This window comes from Oncorhynchus gorbuscha, linkage group LG24 (genome assembly GCF_021184085.1).
Source record: "Oncorhynchus gorbuscha isolate QuinsamMale2020 ecotype Even-year linkage group LG24, OgorEven_v1.0, whole genome shotgun sequence".
NCBI classification, from domain to species: Eukaryota; Metazoa; Chordata; class Actinopteri; order Salmoniformes; family Salmonidae; genus Oncorhynchus; species Oncorhynchus gorbuscha.
Genome location: NC_060196.1, coordinates 36834668 through 36860398, shown reverse-complemented (window position 1 = coordinate 36860398; position 25731 = coordinate 36834668). Strand labels below are relative to the sequence as shown.

At 46.5% G+C, this 25731-nt stretch overlaps 1 protein-coding gene across 2 annotated transcripts in view; it reads left to right on the top strand.

The window, feature by feature from the left end:
* trappc9 (trafficking protein particle complex subunit 9) overlaps nucleotides 1-25731 on the top strand; it is a 329423-nt gene that overhangs the window by 217693 nt on the left and 85999 nt on the right. For both annotated transcript variants that reach the window (XM_046325762.1, XM_046325760.1), the window contains 2 exons: nucleotides 13296-13449; nucleotides 22396-22486. In XM_046325762.1, the coding sequence (XP_046181718.1) occupies nucleotides 13296-13449; nucleotides 22396-22486 (245 nt within the window). The remainder of the gene's footprint in view (nucleotides 1-13295; nucleotides 13450-22395; nucleotides 22487-25731) is intronic.

The window sequence follows — 25731 nt, the reverse complement described above, 5'->3', positions numbered from 1 at the left end:
CCCTAGCCCAGTTACAGCAAAGCCATTGCTTTTACAGTGGTAACAGTGTTCACATTTCCCCATTCCCCGTATGCAATGAGTATTGCTGGGTGATGTTCACATTGAATGGAGGCAGCAGGAAGCTTAAACCCTTTCAAATGTTAATTATCTTACTGTATGAATAAAATATACATGGTTTCATATGGTCTCTCTCCCAGGTGACATGCATGAACAGATTAATGCTCTGAAAGGTAGAGGAGGGTGAAGTAAGGGTGATATGGTGTGGAGGTGAAGGGAGGAAGAGGAGGGTGATATGGTCTGGAGGTGAAGGGAGGAAGAGGAGGGTGATATGGTCTGGAGGTGGAGGGAAGAAGGGGAGGGTGATATGGTGTGGAGGTGAAGGAAGGAAGAGGAGGGTGATATGGTGTGGAGGTGAAGGGAGGAAGAGGAGGGTGATATGGTGTGGAGGTGAAGGGAGGAAGAGGAGGGTGATATGGTGTGGAGGTGAAGGGAGGAAGAGGAGGGTGATATGGTGTGGAGGTGAAGGGAGGAAGAGGAGTGTGATATGGTGTGGAGGTGAAGGGAGGAAGAGGAGGGTGATATGGTGTGGAGGTGAAGGGAGGAAGAGGAGGGTGATATGGTGTGGTGGTGAAGGAAGGAAGAGGAGGGTGATATGGTGTGGAGGTGAAGGGAGGAAGAGGAGGGTGATATGGTGTGGAGGTGAAGGGAGGAAGAGGAGGGTGATATGGTCTGGAGGTGGAGGGAGGAAGAGGGTGATATGGTCTGGAGGTGGAGGGAGGAAGAGGAGGGTGATATGGTGTGGAGGTGGAGGGAGGAAGAGGAAGAGGAGGGTGATATGGTCTGGAGGTGAAGGGAGGAAGAGGAGGGTGATATGGTGTGGATGTGAAGGGAGGAAGAGGAGGGTGATATGGTGTGGAGGTGAAGGGAGGAAGAGGAGGGTGATATGGTGTGGAGGTGAAGGGAGGAAGAGGAGGGTGATATGGTGTGGAGGTGAAGGGAGGAAGAGGAGGGTGATATGGTGTGGAGGTGAAGGGAGGAAGAGGAGGGTGATATGGTGTGGAGGTGAAGGGAGGAAGAGGAGGGTGATATGGTCTGGAGGTGAAGGGAGGAAGAGGAGGGTGATATGGTGTGGAGGTGGAGGTGGAGGGAGGAAGAGGAGTGTGATATGGTGTGGAGGTGAAGGGAGGAAGAAGAGGAGGGGTGATGATGGTGTGGAGGTGAAGGGAGGAAGAGGAGGGTGATATGGTGTGGTGGTGAAGGAAGGAAGAGGAGGGTGATATGGTGTGGAGGTGAAGGGAGGAAGAGGAGGGTGATATGGTGTGGAGGTGAAGGGAGGAAGAGGAGGGTGATATGGTCTGGAGGTGGAGGGAGGAAGAGGGTGATATGGTCTGGAGGTGGAGGGAGGAAGAGGAGGGTGATATGGTGTGGAGGTGGAGGGAGGAAGAGGAAGAGGAGGGTGATATGGTGTGGAGGTGAAGGGAGGAAGAGGAGGGTGATATGGTGTGGATGTGAAGGGAGGAAGAGGAGGGTGATATGGTGTGGAGGTGAAGGGAGGAAGAGGAGGGTGATATGGTGTGGAGGTGAAGGGAGGAAGAGGAGGGTGATATGGTGTGGAGGTGAAGGGAGGAAGAGGAGGGTGATATGGTGTGGAGGTGAAGGGAGGAAGAGGAGGGTGATATGGTTTGGAGGTGAAGGGAGGAAGAGGAGGGTGATATGGTCTGGAGGTGAAGGGAGGAAGAGGAGGGTGATATGGTGTGGAGGTGGAGGGGAGGGAGGAAGAGGAGGGTGATATGGTGTGGAGGTGGAGGGAGGAAGAGGAGGGTGATATGGTGTGGAGGTGAAGGGAGGAAGAGGGTGATGTGGTCTGGAGGTGAAGGGAGGAAGAGGAGGGTGATATGGTGTGGAGGTGGAGGGAGGAAGAGGGTGATATGGTGTGGAGGTGAAGGGAGGAAGAGGTGTGATATGGTGTGGAGGTGGAGGGAGGAAGAGGAGGGTGATATGGTGTGGAGGTGAAGGAAGGAAGAGGAGGGTGATATGGTGGAGGTGGAGGTGAAGGGAGGAAGAGGAGGGTGATATGGTGTGGAGGTGAAGGGAGGAAGAGGAGGGTGATATGGTGTGGAGGGAGGAAGAGGAGGGTGATATGGTCTGGGGGTGGAGGGAGGAAGAGGAGTGTGATATGGTCTGGAGGTGGAGGGACGAAGAGGAGGGTGAAGGAAGGGTGATATGGTCTGGGGGTGGCGGGAGGAAGAAGGGTGTGAAGGGAGGGTGATCTTGGATGGGGATTAGGTCTGGAGACCCTTGAAGGCGGCCCCTAGTCCTCCCTGTCTTCTCAGACCGCAGTAATAGACTAGATTATGTTTAAACCCTGCAAGAAGCCACAATCAATTCATAAGTAAAGTGTGGCAGTGGTTGAGAAGAAATGAGATTGTTGTTAACCCTTCCTTGTCCAGCAGCAGGGCTATGCAGCAGGCTCTATCCCACTGTTGGACATGAGGTGTATAGGCTTCTGTCTTTGCACCTGTTTGAGACGTTACCTCATTTGGGAAATGTAAAGAATTGTTAGTAGTCTAATTGCAGTACCTATTCTATGTTTATGCACAAAAGAACAATCCCATAGACTATTAGTGTTGTTGGAACAAGGCATTTGGTGGCTCAATGTGACTGAAGAAATGAAAGCAGTGCTGGTTTGAAGATGGGACTTCAGTCAGGGACATAAACCCACCACCACTAATGGATTCCATTCGCTCCGTTCCAGCCATTATCACCCCCTCAGCAGCCTCCGGTGGACTGTGTGTGCCTGCCTACTGTACGTGCGCGTGTTGCATTTAAAGCAGAAGCTTCTCGTTTGTCTGCTCCGAGCTCTTAATTGGTATTTAATTTCTGCTGTCCTTTGTAACGGAGGCCTGTGAAATGATAATTGCATTGCTCTTCCTCCCTCCCTCCCTCCCTCTGATGGGTTTGGTGTGTGTGTGTGTGTGTGTGTGTGTGTGTGTGTGTGTGTGTGTGTGTGTGTGTGTGTGTGTGTGTGTGTGTGTGTGTGTGTGTGTGTGTGTGTGTGTGTGTGTGTGTGTGTGTGTGTGTGTGTGTGTGTGTGTGTGCGTGTGGTGCATGTGCGTGCGTGCACACTCCGGGCATTCATATAAACCAGCTTAAAGACTGACATTTGTCCCTGTCTTTAGGTACACTTTTTAATTCCTGTTCAGTTCAGATTTAAGAAGTACCATCAGCTGTAGAGCTGTTGTCTGAAGACTATAGAATGCAGCAGAGTATTACACATTAAACTAGTGAAGTGTTCCCTTTCTCACCTTTCCACCTTTGGCTTCTGGATGCTCACTGCTTGATACACACAATGTTTCTAATGTGTGTGTGTGTGTGTGTGTGGTGATTCATCATTTGGAGGATGGTATGTGTGTTTTCAGAGAGCACACAGACTCTTGCAACCACAATCACACTAGGGCTCTCATTTTTTGGGTGATTCTGTTTCTTCTCAGCCCCCACCCATATAATTTGTTTTCACGTTTTCACTTTCAAAATCACACTTCTTTTTTTAAAATTGAGAAAAACATTTGATGTTCTAAGTCCATATCAATGCTTAAACCACATCAGGAAACCACTTTTGAGGTCTGGGACAAATATAAGAATGTAGGATTTTGGGTGCATTCAGCTGGGTACCAGCCAGAGACCATTGTTTGGTTAGCGGTGTTTCTGCAGCTCGGATGTGATTGCAAAAATTCATATTCTTATCGGCAGACTCAGTAGCCTCGGTTTTTCGGGTGACTGCCTTGCCTGGTTCACCAATTACTTTGCAGACAGAGTTCAGTGTGTCAAATCGGAGGGCATGCTGTCCGGTCCTCTGGCAGTCTCTATGGGGGTGCCACAGGGTTCAACCCTCGGGCCGACTCTTTTCTCTGTATATATCAATGATGTTGCTCTTGCTACGGGTGATTCCCTGATCCACCTCTACGCAGACGACACCATTCTACATACTTCCGGCCCGTACTTGGACACTGTGCTATCTAACCTCCAAACAAGCTTCAGTGCCATACAACACTCTTTCCGTGGCCTCCAACTGCTCTTAAATGCTAGTAAAACCAAATGCATGCTTTTCAACCGATCGCTGCCTGCACCCGCACGCCTGACCAGCATCACCACCCTGGATGGTTCCGACCTTGAATACGTGGACATCTATAAGTACCTAGGTGTCTGGCTAGACTGTAAACTCTCCTTCCAGACTCATATCAAACATCTCCAATCGAAAATCAAATCAAGAGTCGGCTTTCTATTCCGCAACAAAGCCTTCTTCACTCACGCCGCCAAACTTACCCTAGTAAAACTGACTATCCTACCGATCCTCAACTTTGGCGATGTCATCTACAAAATTGCTTCCAACACTCTACTCAGCAAACTGGATGCAGTTTATCACAGTGCCATCCGTTTTGTCACTAAAGCACCTTATTTCACCCACCACTGCGACTTGTATGCTCTAGTCGGCTGGCCCTCGCTACATATTCGTGGGCCAGCCGACTACATATTGGCTCCAGGCCATCTATAAGTCCATGCTAGGTAAAGCTCCGCCTTATCTCAGTTCACTGGTCACGATGGCAACACCCATCTGTAGCACGCGCTCCAGCAGGTGTATCTCACTGATCATCCCTAAAGCCAACACCTCATTTGGCCTCCTTTCGTTCCAGTTTTCTGCTGCCTGTGACTGGAACGAATTGCAAAAATCGCTGAAGTTGGAGACTTTTTTATCTCCCTCACCAACTTCAAACATCTGCTATCTGAGCAGCTAACCAATCCAGCTGTACATAGTCTATCGGTAAATAGCCCACCCATTTTTACCTACCTCATCCCCATACTGTTTTTATTTATTTACTTTTCTGCTCTTTTGCACACCAATATCTCTACCTGTACATGACCATCTGATCATTTATCACTCCAGTGTTAATCTGCAAAATTGTAATTATTCGCCTACCTCCTCATGCCTTTTGCACACAATGTATATAGACTCCCTTTTTTTCTACTGTGTTATTGACTTGTTAATTGTTTACTCCATGTGTAACTCTGTGTTGTCTGTTCACACAGCTTTGCTTTATCTTGGCCAGGTCGCAGTTGCAAATGAGAACTTGTTCTCAACTAGCCTACCTGGTTAAATAAAGGTGAAATAAAAAATCAAATTAAAATTTAAAAAACAAATGTCCACTGGATTGATGCGAATAGTCATGACATCATTCTGCCAGGTAGGTGTAGGCTACATTGTAGTTACTGTTGTCGTAGACCACACGTACACCACCCCGCCATCCCTGTGGCGTTTCAGAAAGTTGCAGGAAAACACGTCACTGATGCATTTTGTTCATGTGATTATTATGGGGTAAATTATGATTAACTTGGGTAAATTAATGCATTTTCTATTAAGTTCAATACATTTAGTTGATTTCCTGTTAAGTTCAATATATTTTTGAATATTGTTGAATTCCGTTTTAATGTCTGGATTTTTTCTGTTTATAGGGCTCTCTGTCTCACACACACACACACACACACACACACACACACACACACACACACACACACACACACACACACACACACACACACACACACACACACACACACACACACACACACACACACACACACACACACACACACACACACACACACACACACACACACACACAGCGGTCTGTTGGTTGTGACTGTGTGAACTGCACGGTGTTCTCTGTACTTATAGCCACAGCTCCTCTGGGACCAGTGAGCTGAGCATCTATTAGCTGAGATCCACAGATGAACACACACATCAATATATTGACCCAGTGTTGTGATACCAAATAGAGAAAATGGAAATAGACACCTTTTTCCTTCATAAACGAGAGAGATGTTTTATTTATTTATTATTTAACCTTTAGTTAACTAGGCAAGTCAGTTAAGAACAAATTATTATTTACAATGACAGCCTCCCAAAAGGGCTCCTGCGGGGACGGGGGCTGGGATTATTATAATTCAAAAATATATATATAACATAAATATAGGACAAAACACAACAAGAGACAACACTACATAAAGAGAGTCCTAAGACGACAACAAAGCAAGGCAGCAACACAACATAACAACATGGTTCCAACATTATTGAGCACAGACAACAGCACAAAGGGCAAGAAGGTAGAGACAACAATACATCTCGCAAAACAGCCACAACTGTCAGTAAGAGGGTCCATGATTGAGTCTTTGAATGAAGAGCTGGAGATAAAACTGTCCAGTTTGAGTGTTTGTTGCAGTTCGTTCCAGTTGCGAGCTGCGGTAGTCGACTATCAACTGCGCTGTGGGCTGGTGGAAGCTGCAGACACTGTGATCTGAGCTATCTGATTTGCCAGCAGTAGGCATATAGGTGCACTTGATTTGCTCTCCAGTTTGTACCTTCAGTCACATGAAATTGTTCAAAATGACAGTGAGAGAGAGAGAATTAGAGCCTGACAAGAGAAGGAAAGAAACGGAGAGAGAGAGGAAGTGAAGGAGACAGACAGTCACTAGTTACAAATTGTCATAAAGATTTGGGCGGGGATAAAAAACCTGGGCCCTGCAGCTGTTTCTCTGAATGTCTTTGTGATTTGACTGTTGTCCTCACGACACCGTCATCACTTTCACTTTGCTGGGGGAATCAATTTCTCTGTCACGGCCTGTTCATTTACTGCCACATCCATCACCATTAACTGCACACAGGCCAGAAATAACATGCTTGTAGGTTTTATATTGGTTTAAAATATTGATTTAAAATCGACAATTTTATAATGCAGTTTAAGTGATAGATGAATGAATGAAATAAAACAAAGAACCAAGACAGATGAAATGTGATTCTGCTAGATAGACACCAGTATGCGTGCAGAGCAGAGGATTGGACTTCCCTACTGCTCCAGAGTGTGACTGAGTGGATAGTATCATGTACGACAGCAGAAAGAGCTCTGGGAACAGGCTAGCCTTGAATCACTCCTCTGTCAGGTTCACAGGTGGCCAACCCAGTGCAGGGCAGGTTGTGTCGTCGCCTTCCGTGGGCTCTTATTGGCTATGGCAGGCCAGCAGGGGAAGTGGCTATTGGCTAAGACGACAGACTGCATGGGTTTTTTGGCTATTGGCTAACACAGAAGAGACAGTGTGAATATGATGCCTTTTGTATCGCTTAACACCATGCAGGCCCTGTGAGCAGACACTTTCACCTCCCTCTCCCTCCCTTCCCTCTCTCTGTCTCTTAACACTATGCAGGCCCTGTGAGCAGACACTTTCACCTCCCTCTCCCTCCCTTCCCTCTCTCTGTCTCTTAACACCATGCAGGCCCTGTGAGCAGACACTTTCACCTCCCTCTCCCTCCCTTCCTTCTCTCTGTCTCTTAACACCATGCAGGCCCTGTGAGCAGACACTTTCACCTCCCTCTCCCTCCCTTCTTCCCTCTCTCTGTCTCTTAACACTATGCAGGCCCTGTGAGCAGACACTTTCACCTCCCTCTCTCTATCTCCTAACACCATGCAGGCCCTGTGAGCAGACACTTTCACCTCCCTCTCCCTCCCTTCTTCCCTCTCTCTGTCTCTTAACACCATGCAGGCCCTGTGAGCAGACACTTTCACCTCCCTCTCCCTCCCTTCTTCCCCCTCTCTGTCTCTTAACACTATGCAGGCCCTGTGAGCAGACACTTTCACCTCCCTCTCCCTCCCTTCCCTCTCTCTGTCTCTTAACACTATGCAGGCCCTGTGAGCAGACACTTTCACCTCCCTCTCCCTCCCTTCTTCCCTCTCTCTGTCTCTTAACACTATGCAGGCCCTGTGAGCAGATACTTTCACCTCCCTCTCTCTATCTCTTAACACCATGCAGGCCCTGTGAGCAGACACTTTCACCTCCCTCTCTCTATCTCCTAACACCATGCAGGCCCTGTGAGCAGACACTTTCACCTCCCTCTCCCTCCCTTCTTCCCTCTCTCTGTCTCTTAACACTATGCAGGCCCTGTGAGCAGACACTTTCACCTCCCTCTCTCTATCTCTTAACACCATGCAGGCCCTGTGAGCAGACACTTTCACCTCCCTCTCCCTCCCTTCTTCCCTCTCTCTGTCTCTTAACACTATGCAGGCCCTGTGAGCAGACACTTTCACCTCCCTCTCTCTATCTCTTAACACTATACAGGCCCTGTGAGCAGACACTTTCACCTCCCTCTCTCTATCTCTTAACACTATACAGGCGCTTTGAACAGACACTTTCACCTCTCTATCTCTTAACACTATACTGGCCCTGTGAGCAGACATGTTCACCTCCCTCTCTCTATCTCTTAACACTATACTGGCCCTGTGAGCAGACACTTTCACCTCTCTATCTCTATCTCTTAACACTATACAGGCCCTGTGAGCAGACACTTTCACCTCCCTCTCTCTATCTCTTAACACTATACTGGCCCTGTGAGCAGACACTTTCACCTCCCTCTCTCTATCTCTTAACACTATACTGGCCCTGTGAGCAGACACTTTCACCTCTCTCTCTCTATCTCCTAACACCATGCAGGCCCTGTGAGCAGACACTTTCACCTCCCTCTCTCTATCTCCTAACACCATGCAGGCCCTGTGAGCAGACACTTTCACCTCCCTCTCCCTCCCTTCTTCCCTCTCTCTGTCTCTTAACACTATGCAGACCCTGTGAGCAGACACTTTCACCTCCCTCTCCCTCCCTTCTTCCCTCTCTCTGTCTCTTAACACCATGCAGGCCCTGTGAGCAGACACTTTCACCTCCCTCTCTCTATCTCCTAACACCATGCAGGCCCTGTGAGCAGACACTTTCACCTCCCTCTCCCTCCCTTCTTCCCTCTCTCTGTCTCTTAACACTATGCAGACCCTGTGAGCAGACACTTTCACCTCCCTCTCTCTATCTCTTAACACTATACAGGCGCTTCGAACAGACATGTTCACCTCTCTCTCTCTATCTCTTAACACTATACAGGCCCTGTGAGCAGACACTTTCACCTCCCTCTATCTCTTAACACTATACAGGCCCTGTGAGCAGACACTTTCACCTCCCTCTCTCTATCTCTTAACACTATACAGGCCCTGTGAGCAGACATGTTCACCTCTCTCTCTCTATCTCTTAACACTATACTGGCCCTGTGAGCAGACACTTTCACCTCTCTATCTCTTAACACTATACTGGCCCTGTGAGCAGACATGTTCACCTCTCTCTCTCTATCTCTTAACACTATACTGGCCCTGTGAGCAGACACTTTCACCTCCCTCTCTCTATCTCTTAACACTATACAGGCGCTTCGAACAGACATGTTCACCTCTCTCTCTCTATCTCTTAACACTATACAGGCCCTGTGAGCAGACACTTTCACCTCCCTCTATCTCTTAACACTATACAGGCCCTGTGAGCAGACACTTTCACCTCCCTCTCTCTATCTCTTAACACTATACAGGCCCTGTGAGCAGACATGTTCACCTCTCTCTCTCTATCTCTTAACACTATACTGGCCCTGTGAGCAGACACTTTCACCTCTCTATCTCTTAACACTATACTGGCCCTGTGAGCAGACATGTTCACCTCTCTCTCTCTATCTCTTAACACTATACTGGCCCTGTGAGCAGACACTTTCACCTCTCTATCTCTTAACACTATACTGGCCCTGTGAGCAGACATGTTCACCTCCCTCTCTCTATCTCTTAACACTATACAGGCCCTGTGAGCAGACACTTTCACCTCCCTCTCTCTATCTCTTAACACTATACTGGCCCTGTGAGCAGACACTTTCACCTCTCTCTCTCTATCTCCTAACACCATGCAGGCCCTGTGAGCAGACACTTTCACCTCCCTCTCTCTATCTCCTAACACCATGCAGGCCCTGTGAGCAGACACTTTCACCTCCCTCTCCCTCCCTTCTTCCCTCTCTCTGTCTCTTAACACTATGCAGACCCTGTGAGCAGACACTTTCACCTCCCTCTATCTCTTAACACTATACAGGCCCTGTGAGCAGACACTTTCACCTCCCTCTCTCTATCTCTTAACACTATACAGGCGCTTCAGACATGTTCCTCTCTCTCTCTATCTCTTAACACTATACAGGCCCTGTGAGCAGACACTTTCACCTCCCTCTATCTCTTAACACTATACAGGCCCTGTGAGCAGACACTTTCACCTCCCTCTCTCTATCTCTTAACACTATACAGGCGCTTCGAACAGACATGTTCACCTCTCTCTCTCTATCTCTTAACACTATACTGGCCCTGTGAGCAGACACTTTCACCTCTCTATCTCTTAACACTATACTGGCCCTGTGAGCAGACATGTTCACCTCCCTCTCTCTATCTCTTAACACTATACAGGCCCTGTGAGCAGACACTTTCACCTCTCTATCTCTTAACACTATACTGGCCCTGTGAGCAGACATGTTCACCTCCCTCTCTCTATCTCTTAACACTATACAGGCCCTGTGAGCAGACACTTTCACCTCTATCTCTTAACACTATACTGGCCCTGTGAGCAGACACTTTCACCTCTCTCTCTCTATCTCTTAACACTATACTGGCCCTGTGAGCAGACACTTTCACCTCTCTATCTCTATCTCTTAACACTATACTGGCCCTGTGAGCAGACACTTTCACCTCTCTCTCTCTATCTCTTAACACTATACTGGCCCTGTGAGCAGACACTTTCACCTCTCTCTCTCTATCTCTTAACACTATACAGGCCCTGCGAACAGACACTTTCACCTCTCTATCTCTTAACACTATACTGGCCCTGTGAGCAGACATGTTCACCTCTCTATCTCTATCTCTTAACACCATGCAGGCCCTGTGAGCAGACACTTTCACCTCTCTCTCTCTATCTCTTAACACTATACTGGCCCTGTGAGCAGACACTTTCACCTCTCTCTCTCTATCTCTTAACACTATACAGGCCCTGCGAACAGACACTTTCACCTCTCTATCTCTTAACACTATACTGGCCCTGTGAGCAGACATGTTCACCTCTCTATCTCTATCTCTTAACACCATGCAGGCCCTGTGAGCAGACACTTTCACCTCTCCTTTTCTGCATCCCCCTCTCCCTCTCTCCCTTTTCCGGTTCTTCATCCACTGCCTTCCTACTCGACCCGACCGGTGCAGTATCAATGTACTAGACTGTACAGGCTGCATCCAATTGATACTTTTAAGGCATGAATGTTGCCCCCAGTAAATAGTAAGACGTTTTTTTTTTTTTTTATGCAACGAGAACTGAATCCTGGATGTGTCTCTGTTGCTTTAACCTCAGGCCATGAACTCTCTCTGCCTCATGTTAGTAAATGAACCTGAACACACACACACCGTGGAGCGGAAAGCTGGGAGCCTCAGGGTGTTTGGTCTAACTAGATACATAATTTATCAGTGGTCTGGGCTGGTTGGTAGACTGGACTCCTGCCAGGCCACTGAGAACAGTAGCAGGATCAGGATGGATGGATGGTATCAGAGAAGAGCACACCAGTGTTTCATTCACTGATGAAATGTGGACATACAATTGAAGTGGGAAGTTTACATACACCTTAGCCAACTGCATTTCAACTCAGTTTTTCACAATTCCTGACATTTAATCCTAGTAAAAATGCCATGTTTTAGGTCAGTTCGGATCACCACTTTATTTTAAGAATGTGAAATGTCAGAATAATAGTGTAGAGAGTGATTTATTTCAGCTTTTTATTACTTTCATCACGTTCCCAGTGGGTCAGAAGTTTACATACTCACTTAGTATTTGGTAGCATTGCCTTTAAATTGTTTAACTTGGGTCAAACGTTTCGGGTAGCCTTCCACAAGCTTCCCACAAAGTTGGGTGAATTTTGTGGGAATCCTCCTGACAGCTGGTGTAACTGAGTCAGGTTTGTAGGCCTCCTTGCTCGCACACACCTTTTCAGTTCTGCCCACACATTTTCGATAGGATTGAGGTCAGGTGTTGTGATGTCCACTCCAATAGCTTGACTTTGTTGTCCTTAAGCCAGTTTTCCACAACTTTGGAAGTATGCTTGGGATCACTGTCCATTTGGAAGACCCCCATTTGTGACCAAGCTTTAACTTCCTGGCTGATGTCTTGATATATTGCTTTAATATATCCACATCATTTTTTCCCTTATGATGCCATCTATATTGTTAATTGCACCAGTCTCTCCTGCAGCAAAACACCCCCCAACATGATGTTGGGAAAAAGCCTCCCCCTTTTTCCTCCAAACATAACGATGGTCATTATGGCCAAACAGTTCTATATTTGTTTCATCAGACCAGAGGACATTTCTCCAAAAAGTACGATCTTTGTCCCCATGTGTAGTTGCAAACCGTAGTCTGGCTTTTTTTATGGCGGTTTTGAAGCAGTGGCTTCTTCCTTGCTGATCGGCCTTTCAGGTTATGTCGATATAGGACTCGTTTTGTTGTATATATATATATATATTGTACCTGTTTCCTCCAGCATCTTCACTAGGTCCTTTGCTTCTGTTCTGGGATTGATTCGCACTTTTCGCACCAAAGTACGTTAATCTCTAGGAGACACCGGTCTCCTTTCTGAGTGGTATGACGGCTGCGTCATGGTGTTTATACTTGCATACTATTGTTTGTACAGATGAACGTGGTACCTTCAGGCGTTTGGAAATTGCTCCCAAGGATGAACCAGACCTGTGGAGGTCTACAATTTTATTTTATTTTTTTCCCCATGATGTCAAGCAAAGAGGCACTGAGTTTGAAGGTAGGCCTTGAAATACATCCACAGGTACACCTCCAATTGACTCAAATGATGTCAATTAGCCTATCAGAAGCTTCTAAAGACATGACGTAATTTTCTGAAATTTTCCAAGCTGTTTAAAGGCACAGTCAATTTTGTGTATGTAAACTTCTGACCCACTGGAATTGTGATACAATGAATTATGAGTGAAATAATCTGTCTGTATACAATTGTTGGAAAAATTACTTGTGTCATGCACAAAGTAGATGTCCTAACCGACTTGCCAAAACTATAGTTTGTTAACAAGAAATTTGTGGAGTGGTTGAAAAACTAGTTTTAATGACTCGTTGCCTGCTGAAATACTTTCTAGCACAAATTGAGAAGTGAGACCAGTTATTTGCAAACAAAAACACTTTAGTAGTACTTATGATGTTGTGCTACTGCTTTTTCTCTGAGCGTGGCAGTGCCGCTTGGGGTCTGTCTCATGTATGTCCAACCGTTGCTCTCTCCTCTGCCCCTGTAGGATGACTCAGTAATACTCAAGTCTCTGTCTCCTATGTGTCCAACCTTTTCTCTCCTCTCTCCCTCCCCTTTAGGATGGCGATCCAGGTGGATAAGTTTGACTTTGACACTTTGCCCCAGCCAGACCAGGAGGCCTTGCGCTACACCAACCCCAAACTACTGGAGGAGGAGAGGCTTCACGCCCAGGCCTCTATGATCAACAGTACCCTGGGCATCACCTGGAACATCATATCCTTTGTTGTTGGATGTATACAGAACCCGATTAGAAGGCATCTGAATGCTTCATCTGGAGGTCCCCTGGCTAGGGTGTGTGCCTGTTCCACTGCACTGACAGATGGAAGAACTTATGGCAAAATGTGCGCGCAGCCCTGGGCCCTGAAGAAAAGGTAGTGCACTATATAGGGAAGAGGGTGCCATTTGAGACACATCCCTAGTCAATATGCAGGCAGGGCGCTCAATCAGAACCTCTTAGGTAATGAGGGGGCTGTTACCAACACACAGGCTCAGTGTTGTTTAGAATGGCCTGTCAAGTTGTTACAGGGAGGAAGTGTACAATTAATAATTCATCGAAGTCCCTGTGCTGTTGAACTTGCCTTCACACTGTGTTTTCCATTTTAGTAGTGAATCAACACTCCTGTGATTGTATGCATTTGTTCGATCGGCAAGCAGTTTGGCAGCAGAGTGCATGTGTGTGCACGGGCAGGAGGGACGGCAGTATTTGATGTTACTAGCTAATGTCGTTGTTTCTCAGAGGGTAGGTCAGAGAGCCGTGCATGACAGAAATCAGTTCAGCTCTGAACTGGGCTGTGTGATTGTTATTGAAGCTGGTCCATTATATTAGGAGGGATATTAAAACCTTCTCCCGGACAGGATAATGCAGGTCTAGTTACTATGCAGTTCAAAGCGTAGGCTTCCTCCTCACAAAAAGACAGGACACCATCTCCAACCAAGCACTTGTTCAATGGATTTCATCATTTCTTGGTTAACTGAAATTATGTTGGAAAAACTTTTGCAGAAAGAAATTAGTTTTATGTATAGAAAACTAAGACCAGAAGGGTTGCAATCACATAATATTATCTGAGTCACCCTTGGCTTGGCATTTATTCATAATAACATGCATTGTTTATATCCTAGTTCTGATTTAGGAGGTGTTCAGAAACACCTTAAATCGCTGCTTTCCAGACCATGCAACTTGGCCTAGCCTTAATAGAATATCTCCCAGTCACTACCCACCCACTCCTGTCCCCAGCCCCCGCCTCTGTACCCGTCCACACGGCAAGGACACAGGCACGTCACGGTGACGCCAGGCCTGGAGACAGTTGGGTGGATGGATGGATGTCAGAACGTAGTTGTAGTTTCCTCCAGCCTAGTTCAATGTCACAGTGTCTGTGTGCCACATCTGCATCTTTCAGCACCATGCCCTGTAGGAGCCTGTGTGACAGACAGCACACACCATCTCTCCTCACTCCATATTCTAATTCTGCCACGCTGGGGAGTTTCTATTCAGTAATTCTAACTGTGGTGTTACTGTCTGTTCGGTCATTCTAACAGTGGTGTTACTATCTGTTCAGTCATTCTAACTGTGGTGTTACTGTCTGTTCGGTCATTCCAACTGTGGTGTTACTGTCTGTTCAGTCATTCCAACTGTGGTGTTACTGTCTGTTCAGTCATTCCAACTGTGGTGTTACTGTCTGTTCAGTCATTCTAACTGTGGTGTTACTGTCTGTTCAGTCATTCTAACTGTGGTGTTACTTTGTCTGTTCAGTCATTCTAACTGTGGTGTTACTTTGTCTGTTCAGTCATTCTAACTGTGGTGTTACTGTCTGTTCAGTCATGTTAATGCTGTGTGGTGTTACTGTCTGTTCAGTCATTCTAACTGTGGTGTTACTGTCTGTTCAGTCATGTTAACGCTGTGTGGTGTTACTTTGTCTGTTCAGTCATTCTAACGCTGTGTGGTGTTACTGTCTGTTCAGTCATGTTAACTGTGGTGTTACTGTCTGTTCAGTCATGTTAACGCTGTGTGGTGTTACTGTCTGTTCAGTCATTCTAACTGTGGTGTTACTGTCTGTTCAGTCATTCTAACGCTGTGTGGTGTTACTGTCATTACATTACATTACATTTAAGTCATTTAGCAGACGCTCTTATCCAGAGCGACTTACAAATTGGTGCATTCACCTTATGACATCCAGTGGAACAACCACTTTACAATAGTGCATCTAAATATTTTAAGGGGGGGGGGGGTGAGAAGGATTACTTTATCCTATCCTAGGTATTCCTTAAAGAGGTGGGGTTTCAGGTGTCTCCGGAAGGTGGTGATTGACTCCGCTGTCCTGGCGTCGTGAGGGAGTTTGTTCCACCATTGGGGAGCCAGAGCAGCGAACAGTTTTGACTGAGCTGAGCGGGAACTGTACTTCCTCAGTGGTAGGGAGGCGAGCAGGCCAGAGGTGGATGAACGCAGTGCCCTTATTTGGGTGTAGGGCCTGATCAGAGCCTGGAGGTACTGAGGTGCCGTTCCCCTCACAGCTCCGTAGGCAAGCACCATGGTCTTGTAGCGGATGCGAGCTTCAACTGGAAGCCAGTGGAGAGAGCGGAGGAGCGGGGTGACGTGAGAGAACTTGGGAAGGTTGAACACTAGACGGGCTGCGGCGTTCTGGATGAGTTGTAGGGGTTTAATGGCACAGGCAGGGAGCCCAGCCAACAGCGAGTTGCAGTAATCCAGACGGGAGATGACAAGTGCCTGGATTAGGACCTGCGCCGCTTCCTGTGTGAGGCAGGGTCGTACTCTGCGGATGTTGTAGAGCATGAACCTACAGGAACGGGCCACCGCCTTGATGTTAGTTGAGAACGACAGTTTGTTGTCCAGGATCACGCCAAGGTTCTTAGCGCTCTGGGAGGAGGACACAATGGAGTTGTCAACCGTGATGGCGAGATCATGGAACGGGCAGTCCTTCCCCGGGAGGAAGAGCAGCTCCGTCTTGCCGAAGTTCAGCTTGAGGTGGTGATCCGTCATCCACACTGATATGTCTGCCAGACATGCAGAGATGCGATTCGCCACCTGGTCATCAGAAGGGGGAAAGGAGAAGATTAATTGTGTGTCGTCTGCATAGCAATGATAGGAGAGACCATGTGAGGTTATGACAGAGCCAAGTGACTTGGTGTATAGTGAGAATAGGAGAGGGCCTAGAACAGAGCCCTGGGGACACCAGTGGTGAGAGCGCGTGGTGAGGAGACAGATTCTCGCCACGCCACCTGGTAGGAGCGACCTGTCAGGTAGGACGCAATCCAAGCGTGGGCCGCGCCGGAGATGCCCAACTCGGAGAGGGTGGAGAGGAGGATCTGATGGTTCACAGTATCGAAGGCAGCCGATAGGTCTAGAAGGATGAGAGCAGAGGAGAGAGAGTTAGCTTTAGCGGTGCGGAGCGCCTCCGTGATACAGAGAAGAGCAGTCTCAGTTGAATGACTAGTCTTGAAACCTGACTGATTTGGATCAAGAAGGTCATTCTGAGAGAGATAGCGGGAGAGCTAACCAAGGACGGCACGTTCAAGAGTTTTGGAGAGAAAAGAAAGAAGGGATACTGGTCTGTAGTTGTTGACATCGGAGGGATCGAGTGTAGGTTTTTTCAGAAGGGGTGCAACTCTCGCTCTCTTGAAGACGGAAGGGACGTAGCCAGCGGTCAGGGATAAGTTGATGAGCGAGGTGAGGTAAGGGAGAAGGTCTCCGGAAATGGTCTGGAGAAGAGAGGAGGGGATAGGGTCGAGCGGGCAGGTTGTTGGGCGGCCGGCCGTCACAAGACGCGAGATTTCATCTGGAGAGAGAGGGGAGAAAGAGGTCAGAGCACAGGGTAGGGCAGTGTGAGCAGAACCAGCGGTGTTGTTTGACTTAGCAAACGAGGATCGGATGTCGTCGATCTTCTTTTCAAAATGGTTGACGAAGTCATCTGCAGAGAGGGAGGAGGGGGGAGGGGGAGGAGGATTCAGGAGGGAGGAGAATGTGGCAAAGAGCTTCCTAGGGTTAGAGGCAGATGCTTGGAATTTAGAGTGGTAGAAAGTGGCTTTAGCAGCAGAGACAGAGGAGGAAAATGTAGAGAGGAGGGAGTGAAAGGATGCCAGGTCCGCAGGGAGGCGAGTTTTCCTCCATTTCCGCTCGGCCTTCCGGAGCCCTGTTCTGTGAGCTCGCATTGAGTCGTCAAGCCACGGAGCGGGAGGGGAGGACCGAGCCGGCCTGGAAGATAGGGGACATAGAGAGTCAAAGGATGCAGAAAGGGAGGAGAGGAGGGTTGAGGAGGCAGAATCAGGAGATAGGTTGGAGAAGGTTTGAGCAGAGGGAAGAGATGATAGGATGGAAGAGGAGAGAGTAGCGGGGAGAGAGAGCGAAGGTTGGGACGGCGCGATACCATCCGAGTAGGGGCAGTGTGGGAAGTGTTGGATGAGAGCGAGAGGGAAAAGGATACAAGGTAGTGGTCGGAGACTTGGAGGGGAGTTGCAATGAGGTTAGTGGAAGAACAGCATCTAGTAAAGATGAGGTCGAGCGTATTGCCTGCCTTGTGAGTAGGGGGAAGGTGAGAGGGTGAGGTCAAAAGAGGAGAGGAGTGGAAAGAAGAAGGCAGAGAGGAATGAGTCAAAGGTAGACGTGGGGAGGTTAAAGTCGCCCAGAACTGTGAGAGGTGAGCCGTCCTCAGGAAAGGAGCTTATCAAGGCATCAAGCTCATTGATGAACTCTCCGAGGGGACCTGGAGGGCGATAAATGATAAGGATGTTAAGCTTGAAAGGGCTGGTAACTGTGACAGCATGAAATTCAAAGGAGGCGATAGACAGATGGGTAAGGGGAGAAAGAGAGAATGACCACATGGGAGAGATAAGGATCCCTATGCCACCACCCCGCTGACCAGAAGCTCTCGGGGTGTGCGAGAACACGTGGGCGGACGAAGAGAGAGCAGTAGGAGTAGCAGTGTTATCTGTGGTGATCCATGTTTCTGTCAGTGCCAAGAAGTCGAGGGACTGGAGGGAGGCATAGGCTGAGATGAACTCTGCCTTGTTGGCTGCAGATCGGCAGTTCCAGAGGCTACCGGAGACCTGGAACTCCACGTGGGTCGTGCGCGCTGGGACCACCAGATTAGGGTGGCAGCGGCCACGCGGTGTGGAGCGTTTGTATGGTCTGTGCAGAGAGGAGAGAACAGGGATAGACAGACACATAGTTGACAGGCTACAGAAGAGCTGTCTGTTCAGTCATGTTAACGCTGTGTGGTGTTACTGTCTGTTCAGTCATGTTAACGCTGTGTGGTGTTACTTTGTCTGTTCAGGCATTCTAACTGTGGTGTTACTGTCTGTTCAGTCATGTTAACGCTGTGTGGTGTTACTGTCTGTTCAGTCATGTTAACGCTGTGTGGTGTTACTGTCTGTTCAGTCATGTTAACGCTGTGTGGTGTTACTGTCTGTTCAGTCATGTTAACGCTGTGTGGTGTTACTGTCTGTTCAGTCATGTCAATGCTGTGTGGTGTTACTTTTTCTGTTCAGTCATTCTAACTGTGGTGTTACTGTCTGTTCAGTCATGTTAACGCTGTGTGGTGTTACTTTGTCTGTTCAGTCATTCTAACTGTGGTGTTACTGTCTGTTCAGTCATTCTAACTGTGGTGTTACAGCAGCACAGTATTATTTCAATCATTAGTCACACTGTCAGCTGTGTGGTGGACCAGAGGAGCACGTCGTCTTTATCATAACATATTATCACCCTAATGTCTTTATGACAGCTCTGTTTATCAGAGTTTTCTGCATTAGCAGCATTAGCTCCCTAGTCAGCGCTCCACCAGACAGCCTTAAGATGTCCAAGAAAAGGTTGAACGGTTACAACCTTGATGTACTCTTTTGTTCTCTCAATCTCCTCTGATAAGTTAGTGTTGCTGAGTGCTCAGGAACAGAAGGACTCGACAGGCAGAGCTAAATGTGGGTTCTTAGCCAACCAATCGGATTGGAGTCACAGGTTGACTTGCAGTGTTGCAGTTTTGCTCCCAGAAACCATGCTAGGCTAGAAGACATGGATGTGTGGGCGGTTTTGAAAAGCAACTTGGCTGAGGTGAGGTCTGCTCTGTAGGCTTTATACATAATTAGTTTTATCTCTGAGTTGTGAGGAGAGGTTGTTAGTTACTCCCAGTGCTTATTATGAGACATATTACACAAAGAGGATGGTTATTACCATAATTCCCCCCACTTATGGTTGAGGAGATATCTTTATTACTCTTTGGGTTGTTAAGGAAGTTTTACTTTTCAGGGTTCTCATTGCATTCCCCGGAATTGGATTTGTAATTGGATATTATATTTCTTAAACGCAACATTCAGAAAAGCCAGTCTAAGTGACCGTTCAGCTAAAGACTGTCATGGTAGCAGTTCATGTGTTCCTACTCTATGTAGCCTGGTCTGTTACTGTGTCTGACACCAAGCCTTGAGCAGTTTGCAGAGAGACTTTCTATTCCACATATAGAACAGAACATGTACTTTACATGCACAGTAATGGCCAGCCAGCAGCCAACCATGAGTCTGTCTGCCTCGAGCCCTCAGCTCTCCTAACAGAGTCACTAGGCAACCAGGGAGCCACAGGCTTATCTATCAACCACTGGGCTGCAGCCAATTTACAGCTACACTGGAGAGTCATACTTCATATATCCTTTTCTCTCTCTCTCTCTCTCTCTCGTATATTTGTCAGGTGTATCTTTGCCACTTTGTTCGTTTGTTTTCAAATCAGATTTTGTTTGTCACATGCTTCATACCAGTACCGAGTGGATGTACTGGGGTATGAGGTAGATATGTACATATAGGTAGGGATAAAGTGACTAGGCAACAGGATAGATAATAAACAGTAACAGTATGTGATGAGTATGAGGTAATTGAGGTAGATATGTACATATAGGTGGGGATAAAGTGACTAGGCAACAGGATAGATAATAAACAGTAACAGTATGTGATGAGTATGAGGTAATTGAGGTAGATATGTACATATAGGAGGGGATAAAGTGACTAGGCAACAGGATAGATAATAAACAGTAACAGTATGTGATGAGTATGAGGTAATTGAGGTAGATATGTACATATAGGTAGGGATAAAGTGACTAGGCAACAGGATAGATAATAAACAGTAACAGTATGTTATGAGTATGAGGTAATTGAGGTAGATATGTACATATAGGTGGGGATAAAGTGACTAGGCAACAGGATAGATAATAAACAGTAACAGTATGTGATGAGTATGAGGTAATTGAGGTAGATGTACATATAGGTAGGGATAAAGTGACTAGGCAACAGGATAGATAATAAACAGTAGCAGCAGCGTATGTGATGAGTCAAAAAGAGATTAGTGCAAAAAGGGTCAATGCAGATAGTCTGTGTAGCTACTGGTTATTAACTATTTAACTCACTATTTAGCAGTCTGATTGTTTGGAGGTACAGTTGAAGTCGGAAGTTTACATACACTTAGGTTGGAGTCATTAAAACTCGTAATACAACCACTCCACAAATTTCTTGTTAACAAACTATAGTTTTGGCAAGTTGGTTAGGACATCTACTTTTTGCATGACACCAGTCATTTTTACAACAATTGTTTACAGACAGATTATTTCACTCATTATTCACTGTATCACAATTCGAGTGGGTCAGAAGTTTACATACACTAAGTTGACTGTGGCTTTAAACGGCTTGGAAAATTCCAGAAAATGATGTCATGTCTTTAGAGGCTTCTGATAGGCTAATTTACATTTGAGTCAATTGGAGGTGTACCTTGGATGTATTTCAAGGCCTACCTTCAAACCTTGTCTCTTAGATTTTCCCATGATGTCAAGCAAAAGAAATCAGCCAAGACCTCAGAAAAACAGTTGTAGACCTCCACAAATCTGGTTCATCCTTGGGAGCAATTTCCAAATGCCTGAAGGTACCACGTTCATCTGTACAAACAATAGCATGCAAGTATAAACACCGTGGGACCATGCAGCTGTCATACCGCTCAGGAAGGAGACGTGTTCTGTCTCCTATAGATTCATGTACTTTGGTGCAGTTTGCAACTGTACATGGGGACAAAGATCATACTTTTTGGAGAAATATCCTCTGGTCTGATGAAAGAAAAATAGAACTGTTTGGCCATAATGACCATCGGTATGCTTGGAGGAAAAAGGGGGAGTCTTGCCAGCCGAAGAACACCATTCCAACCGTGAAGCACGGGGGTGGCAGCATCATGTTGTGGGGGTGCTTTGCTGCAGGAGGGACTGGTGCAATTCACAATATATTTGGCATCATGAGGATGGACAATTATGTGGATATATTGAAGCAACATCTCAAGACATCAGTCAGGAAGCTAAAGCTTGGTCGTAAAATGGGTCTTTCAAATGGACAATGACCCCAAGCATACTTCCAAAGTTGTGGCAAAATGGCTTAAGGACAACAAAGGCAAGCTATTTGAGTGGCCACCACAAAGCTCTGACCTCAATCCTATAGAAAATGTGTGGGCAGAACTGAAAGGGTGTGTGCGAGCAAGGAGGCCTACAAACCTGACTCAGTTACACCAGCTCTGTCAGGAGAAATGGGCTAAAATTCACCCAACTTATTGTGGGAAGCTTGTGGAAGGCTACCCGAAACATTTGACCCAAGTTAAACAATTTAAAGAAAATTCTACCAAATACTAATGTAAACTTCTGACCCACTGGGAATGTGATGAAAGAGACAAAAGCTCAAATAAATAATTCTCTCTACTATTATTCTGACATTTCACATTCTTAAAATGAAGTGGTGATCCTAACTGACCTAAAACAGGGGATTTTTAGGATTAAATGTCAGGAATTGTGAAAAAACTGAGTTTAAATGTAGTTGGTTAAGGTGTATGTAAACTTCCCACTTCAACTGTAGAAGCTGTTCAGGGTTGTGTCGATTCCAGACTTGGTCCATCTGTACTGCTTGCCGTGCGGTAGCAGAGAGAACAGTCTATGACTTGGACGGCTGGAGTCTAGTTTTGTCACTAAAGAATTGTGCCCTTTCCTCATATCCAGTTGAAGGGAGTGAAAATGTCACGGCACTGTGTACCTTAGTTTGAACATTGTTACCTGTGAATCCTTTCTCTCTATTAATTACAAACGTCGTCAGAGACACTGAGTCCCCAGCCCCCTCCAGTCCGGTGTCTAGTCCTTAACCCTAGCCCACCCGTCTGTCCGTCGCCAGGGAGAGGCCAGTGTGGAGGGAGTCCTCAACCAGTTGGTCCTCGAGCACCTGCAGCTGGCACCTCTACAGTGGGGTGAGTACACATGCACACACACACAGTGCCATCTATGAGATGCTTGGCATTACCTTTGAAGAAAAAACACGGAAAGGTATGTGTGTTTTTGTCACTACTCAAACGATCAGTCCACGGACATTATGACAATGGATCACGGTGAGGATCAAAAGAGTCGATCATCATCGTTCCTATGGGAACCCAAAGAACCCAAACCAATGCACCTGGCTATTAACACAATCCCACCACTCTGGTCTCCAGTCGTGTTTTCTATTTGCATCTATATTAGGCTATTTTAGGGAGCTGCCAGTAGGCAGACTGGAGAGGCTGGGGGGGACGTGTGAAGCACCCTGGGACACCACGGAGAGACTTGGAGGTGCTTCCCTCCCTCTCTGGGCCTCGCCATCTGTGAACAGCCGTCGAAATTATCAGCTTTAGTTTATTTATTGTGTGTGCGCACGTGGGTGTATGTGTTTGTGTGTGTGTGTGGGTGTTTATTTTTGACGAACAGTGTGGCTTTTTTGGGGGGAGGTCAGTGAGTGTGTTCATTAGTCAGTTCAGTGTCTCCTGGTTTGGCAGAAAGAGGGCCATCTGTTTGTGACGGTGACACAACAGATAACTCGCGGTAGATGAGGACGGCACAAATTTGCTTCTCTTCTGTTCTCGTGACCAATTTTCCAATCTAGCTTCTGTCTGAGTGTTCAAAGGACCCACATCTTCTGGCATTGTATTCATGTAATTCCTGGTCTTTTACTTTCTGAGGAATGTTGATTCATTTTGAAGAGCACATCATCCCAGGGTCTCAATTACAGGCCTTCTTTATAGCATTCTTCCTGAGGATCAAACCATCACTACACAGAGTGGACTGACACGTTTAATACCATACGGCTACAGGCTGCAGTCAAGTATACTGTATTTTCCTACTGCGATGTGTTCAGCTGTGAATCATGTGGTACAACATGGTTTCTCGTATGTGTTTTGAGTGTGGGGTAAAGCATCTTCTTTCTCGGTTGTGGCCATGTTGGAAGAGATCATAAAGATACTGTTCTTGACTCTAGTTCCAATGAATCAGATATACTGCGTCTTCTTTTCGTTTGCTTTCCACTGTGGCCTAGTTGAGGTGAGGTGTAATTGGATTAATGAGGGTCTATTTGTCCTGATGTCTCGACTATGTCCCTAATGATAGATAATGACAGAAGTCACTTTTCCCCGAGATATCATAGCTACTGTATGCGTCAACGGAATCATGAACTCATACGCGCCATTTATTCATTCGTAAATTACAATGATTTTGTGCCATTACAAAACAAGATGACAGTATCATTTCTAACAGACTTCCACTGTCATGTCTCTGAACTGGGTTGAGAGTGAAGCCCTTACTATCCACTGTCTATCCTTGCCAGGGAGTCAGACTTCCAATAGCCTACAGGCTGTAGCTAGCTGCTGTATGGGTGAAGGCGCTGAACGTGAACAGAGCTGTCGGAGCTAAATCATCCTGGTAGTTAGTGTCGTCCCTGGGCTGGCTGGCTACTTCCTCCCCTAATTTTGAGCTGAATACACAGATGATCCTACACTGACTTTGTCTCGCTCCTCTGCCCCCGTTCTCCCCTGCTTCTCCTTAGCTCACGCAGCCCAGTAAACCAGTCCCGTTTCCCCAAAGCTTTGGAGCGAACGTGGCACAGTATTTCTCTCGACAAACCAGCCGCACAGCCAGATGAGAGGAACAGTTGTGTTGTCAATCTTCTGTTTGTAAACAAATAATATTGACATTACAAAGCCAGGTAAAGAGGACTGGTTGTCTGATGGAGGATATCAGGGCCCCACCAGGACACGGTAACTTGCACACTATTTCCCTCCACAGAAAACCTTTCTCAGTTTACAAGATGAGGCTGATACTCGTTTCCTCAGAGGTCTGCTTTTCTTTTTCTTTTGACTGTGTTGTCTAAGTTACAAAGAGCTTATGGTTATGTAAAGGTTGATGGGTAATGGAAAGGGGGCTTCTGATTTCATCATGAGCGCTGTTGTTGTTGTCTCTCCCCTCAAAGCTCGAGCAACATGGAACGTCTTCACACTACCATAGCAACCCATGAATATTTAATTGTGGACATTTCCAATAAAGGAGAAACGGGGAATGTGGCAGGAACAGAAAGGGTCTTTATGACTTCCTGTTTGCTCAGCGCCTTATTGAATGGGGAGCTAGGGACCGCTAGGAAGTGATTACCCCTTTGGGCAGCGGCAGAGCAGCAACACCCTCGCTACTACAGAGCAGAGTGTACACACCCACACAAACACTGATATGATCATCTATATTAGTGTTTAAAGTCACTGTCTCTAATGCCTTGGCGGGGAAGAGGATATTTTACAGTGGCAATGTAAGGTGTATTTAAGTGTCTGGTACGTGTCTTTATTCGTGTTGTTTCAGTGTGGAGGGGGATGAAGTAGCCAGGTAAACAGGCTGCACTGCATTACTTCCACGTTAGCATTTTCATCTTGATTCTTTCCGCTCCACCGAGCCTCAACAATCATTTGGTAAATTCCATTAGTTACCCTTTTTGTTTTTCAGTGGCATTTCTCTTTATTTTGTAAGCATTAACCTATTTTTTTTTCACTGTTTAACATCGTCGCTTCTTCAACAGTTTCTCTACAATCAATTACTAGTTTAGTTTGTGTGTGTTCTTTATATACAGTGTATTCTGAAAGTATTCAGACCCCTTGACTTTTTCCACATTTTTTTAAAGTTACAGCCTTATTCTAAAATTGATTACATTGTTTTTTTCCCGTCATCAATCTACACCCCATAATGACAAGCAAAAACTTTTTCTTTTTGCAACTTTAGAAAATATGTAAAACTGAAATCACATTTACACAAGTATTCAGACCCTTTACTCAGTACTTTGTTGAATCACCTTTGGCAGTGATTACAGCCTTGAGTCTTCTTGGGTATGACGCTTCAAGCTTGGCACACTTGTATTTGGAGAGTTTCTCCCATTTTTCTCTGCAGATCCTCTCAAGCTCTGTCAGGTTGGATGGGGAGCATCACTGCACAGCTATTTTCAGGTCTCTCCAGAGATGATAGATCGGGTTCAAGTCTGGGCTTTTGTTGTGGCACTCAAGGACATTCAGAGACTTGTCCCAAAGCCGCTCCTGTGTTGTCTTGGATGTGTGCTTAGGGTTGTTGTCCTGTTGCAAGGTGAACCTTCACCCCAGTTTGAGGTCCTGAGCACTCTGTAGCAGGTTTTCATCGCGGCTCTCTCTGTACTTTACTC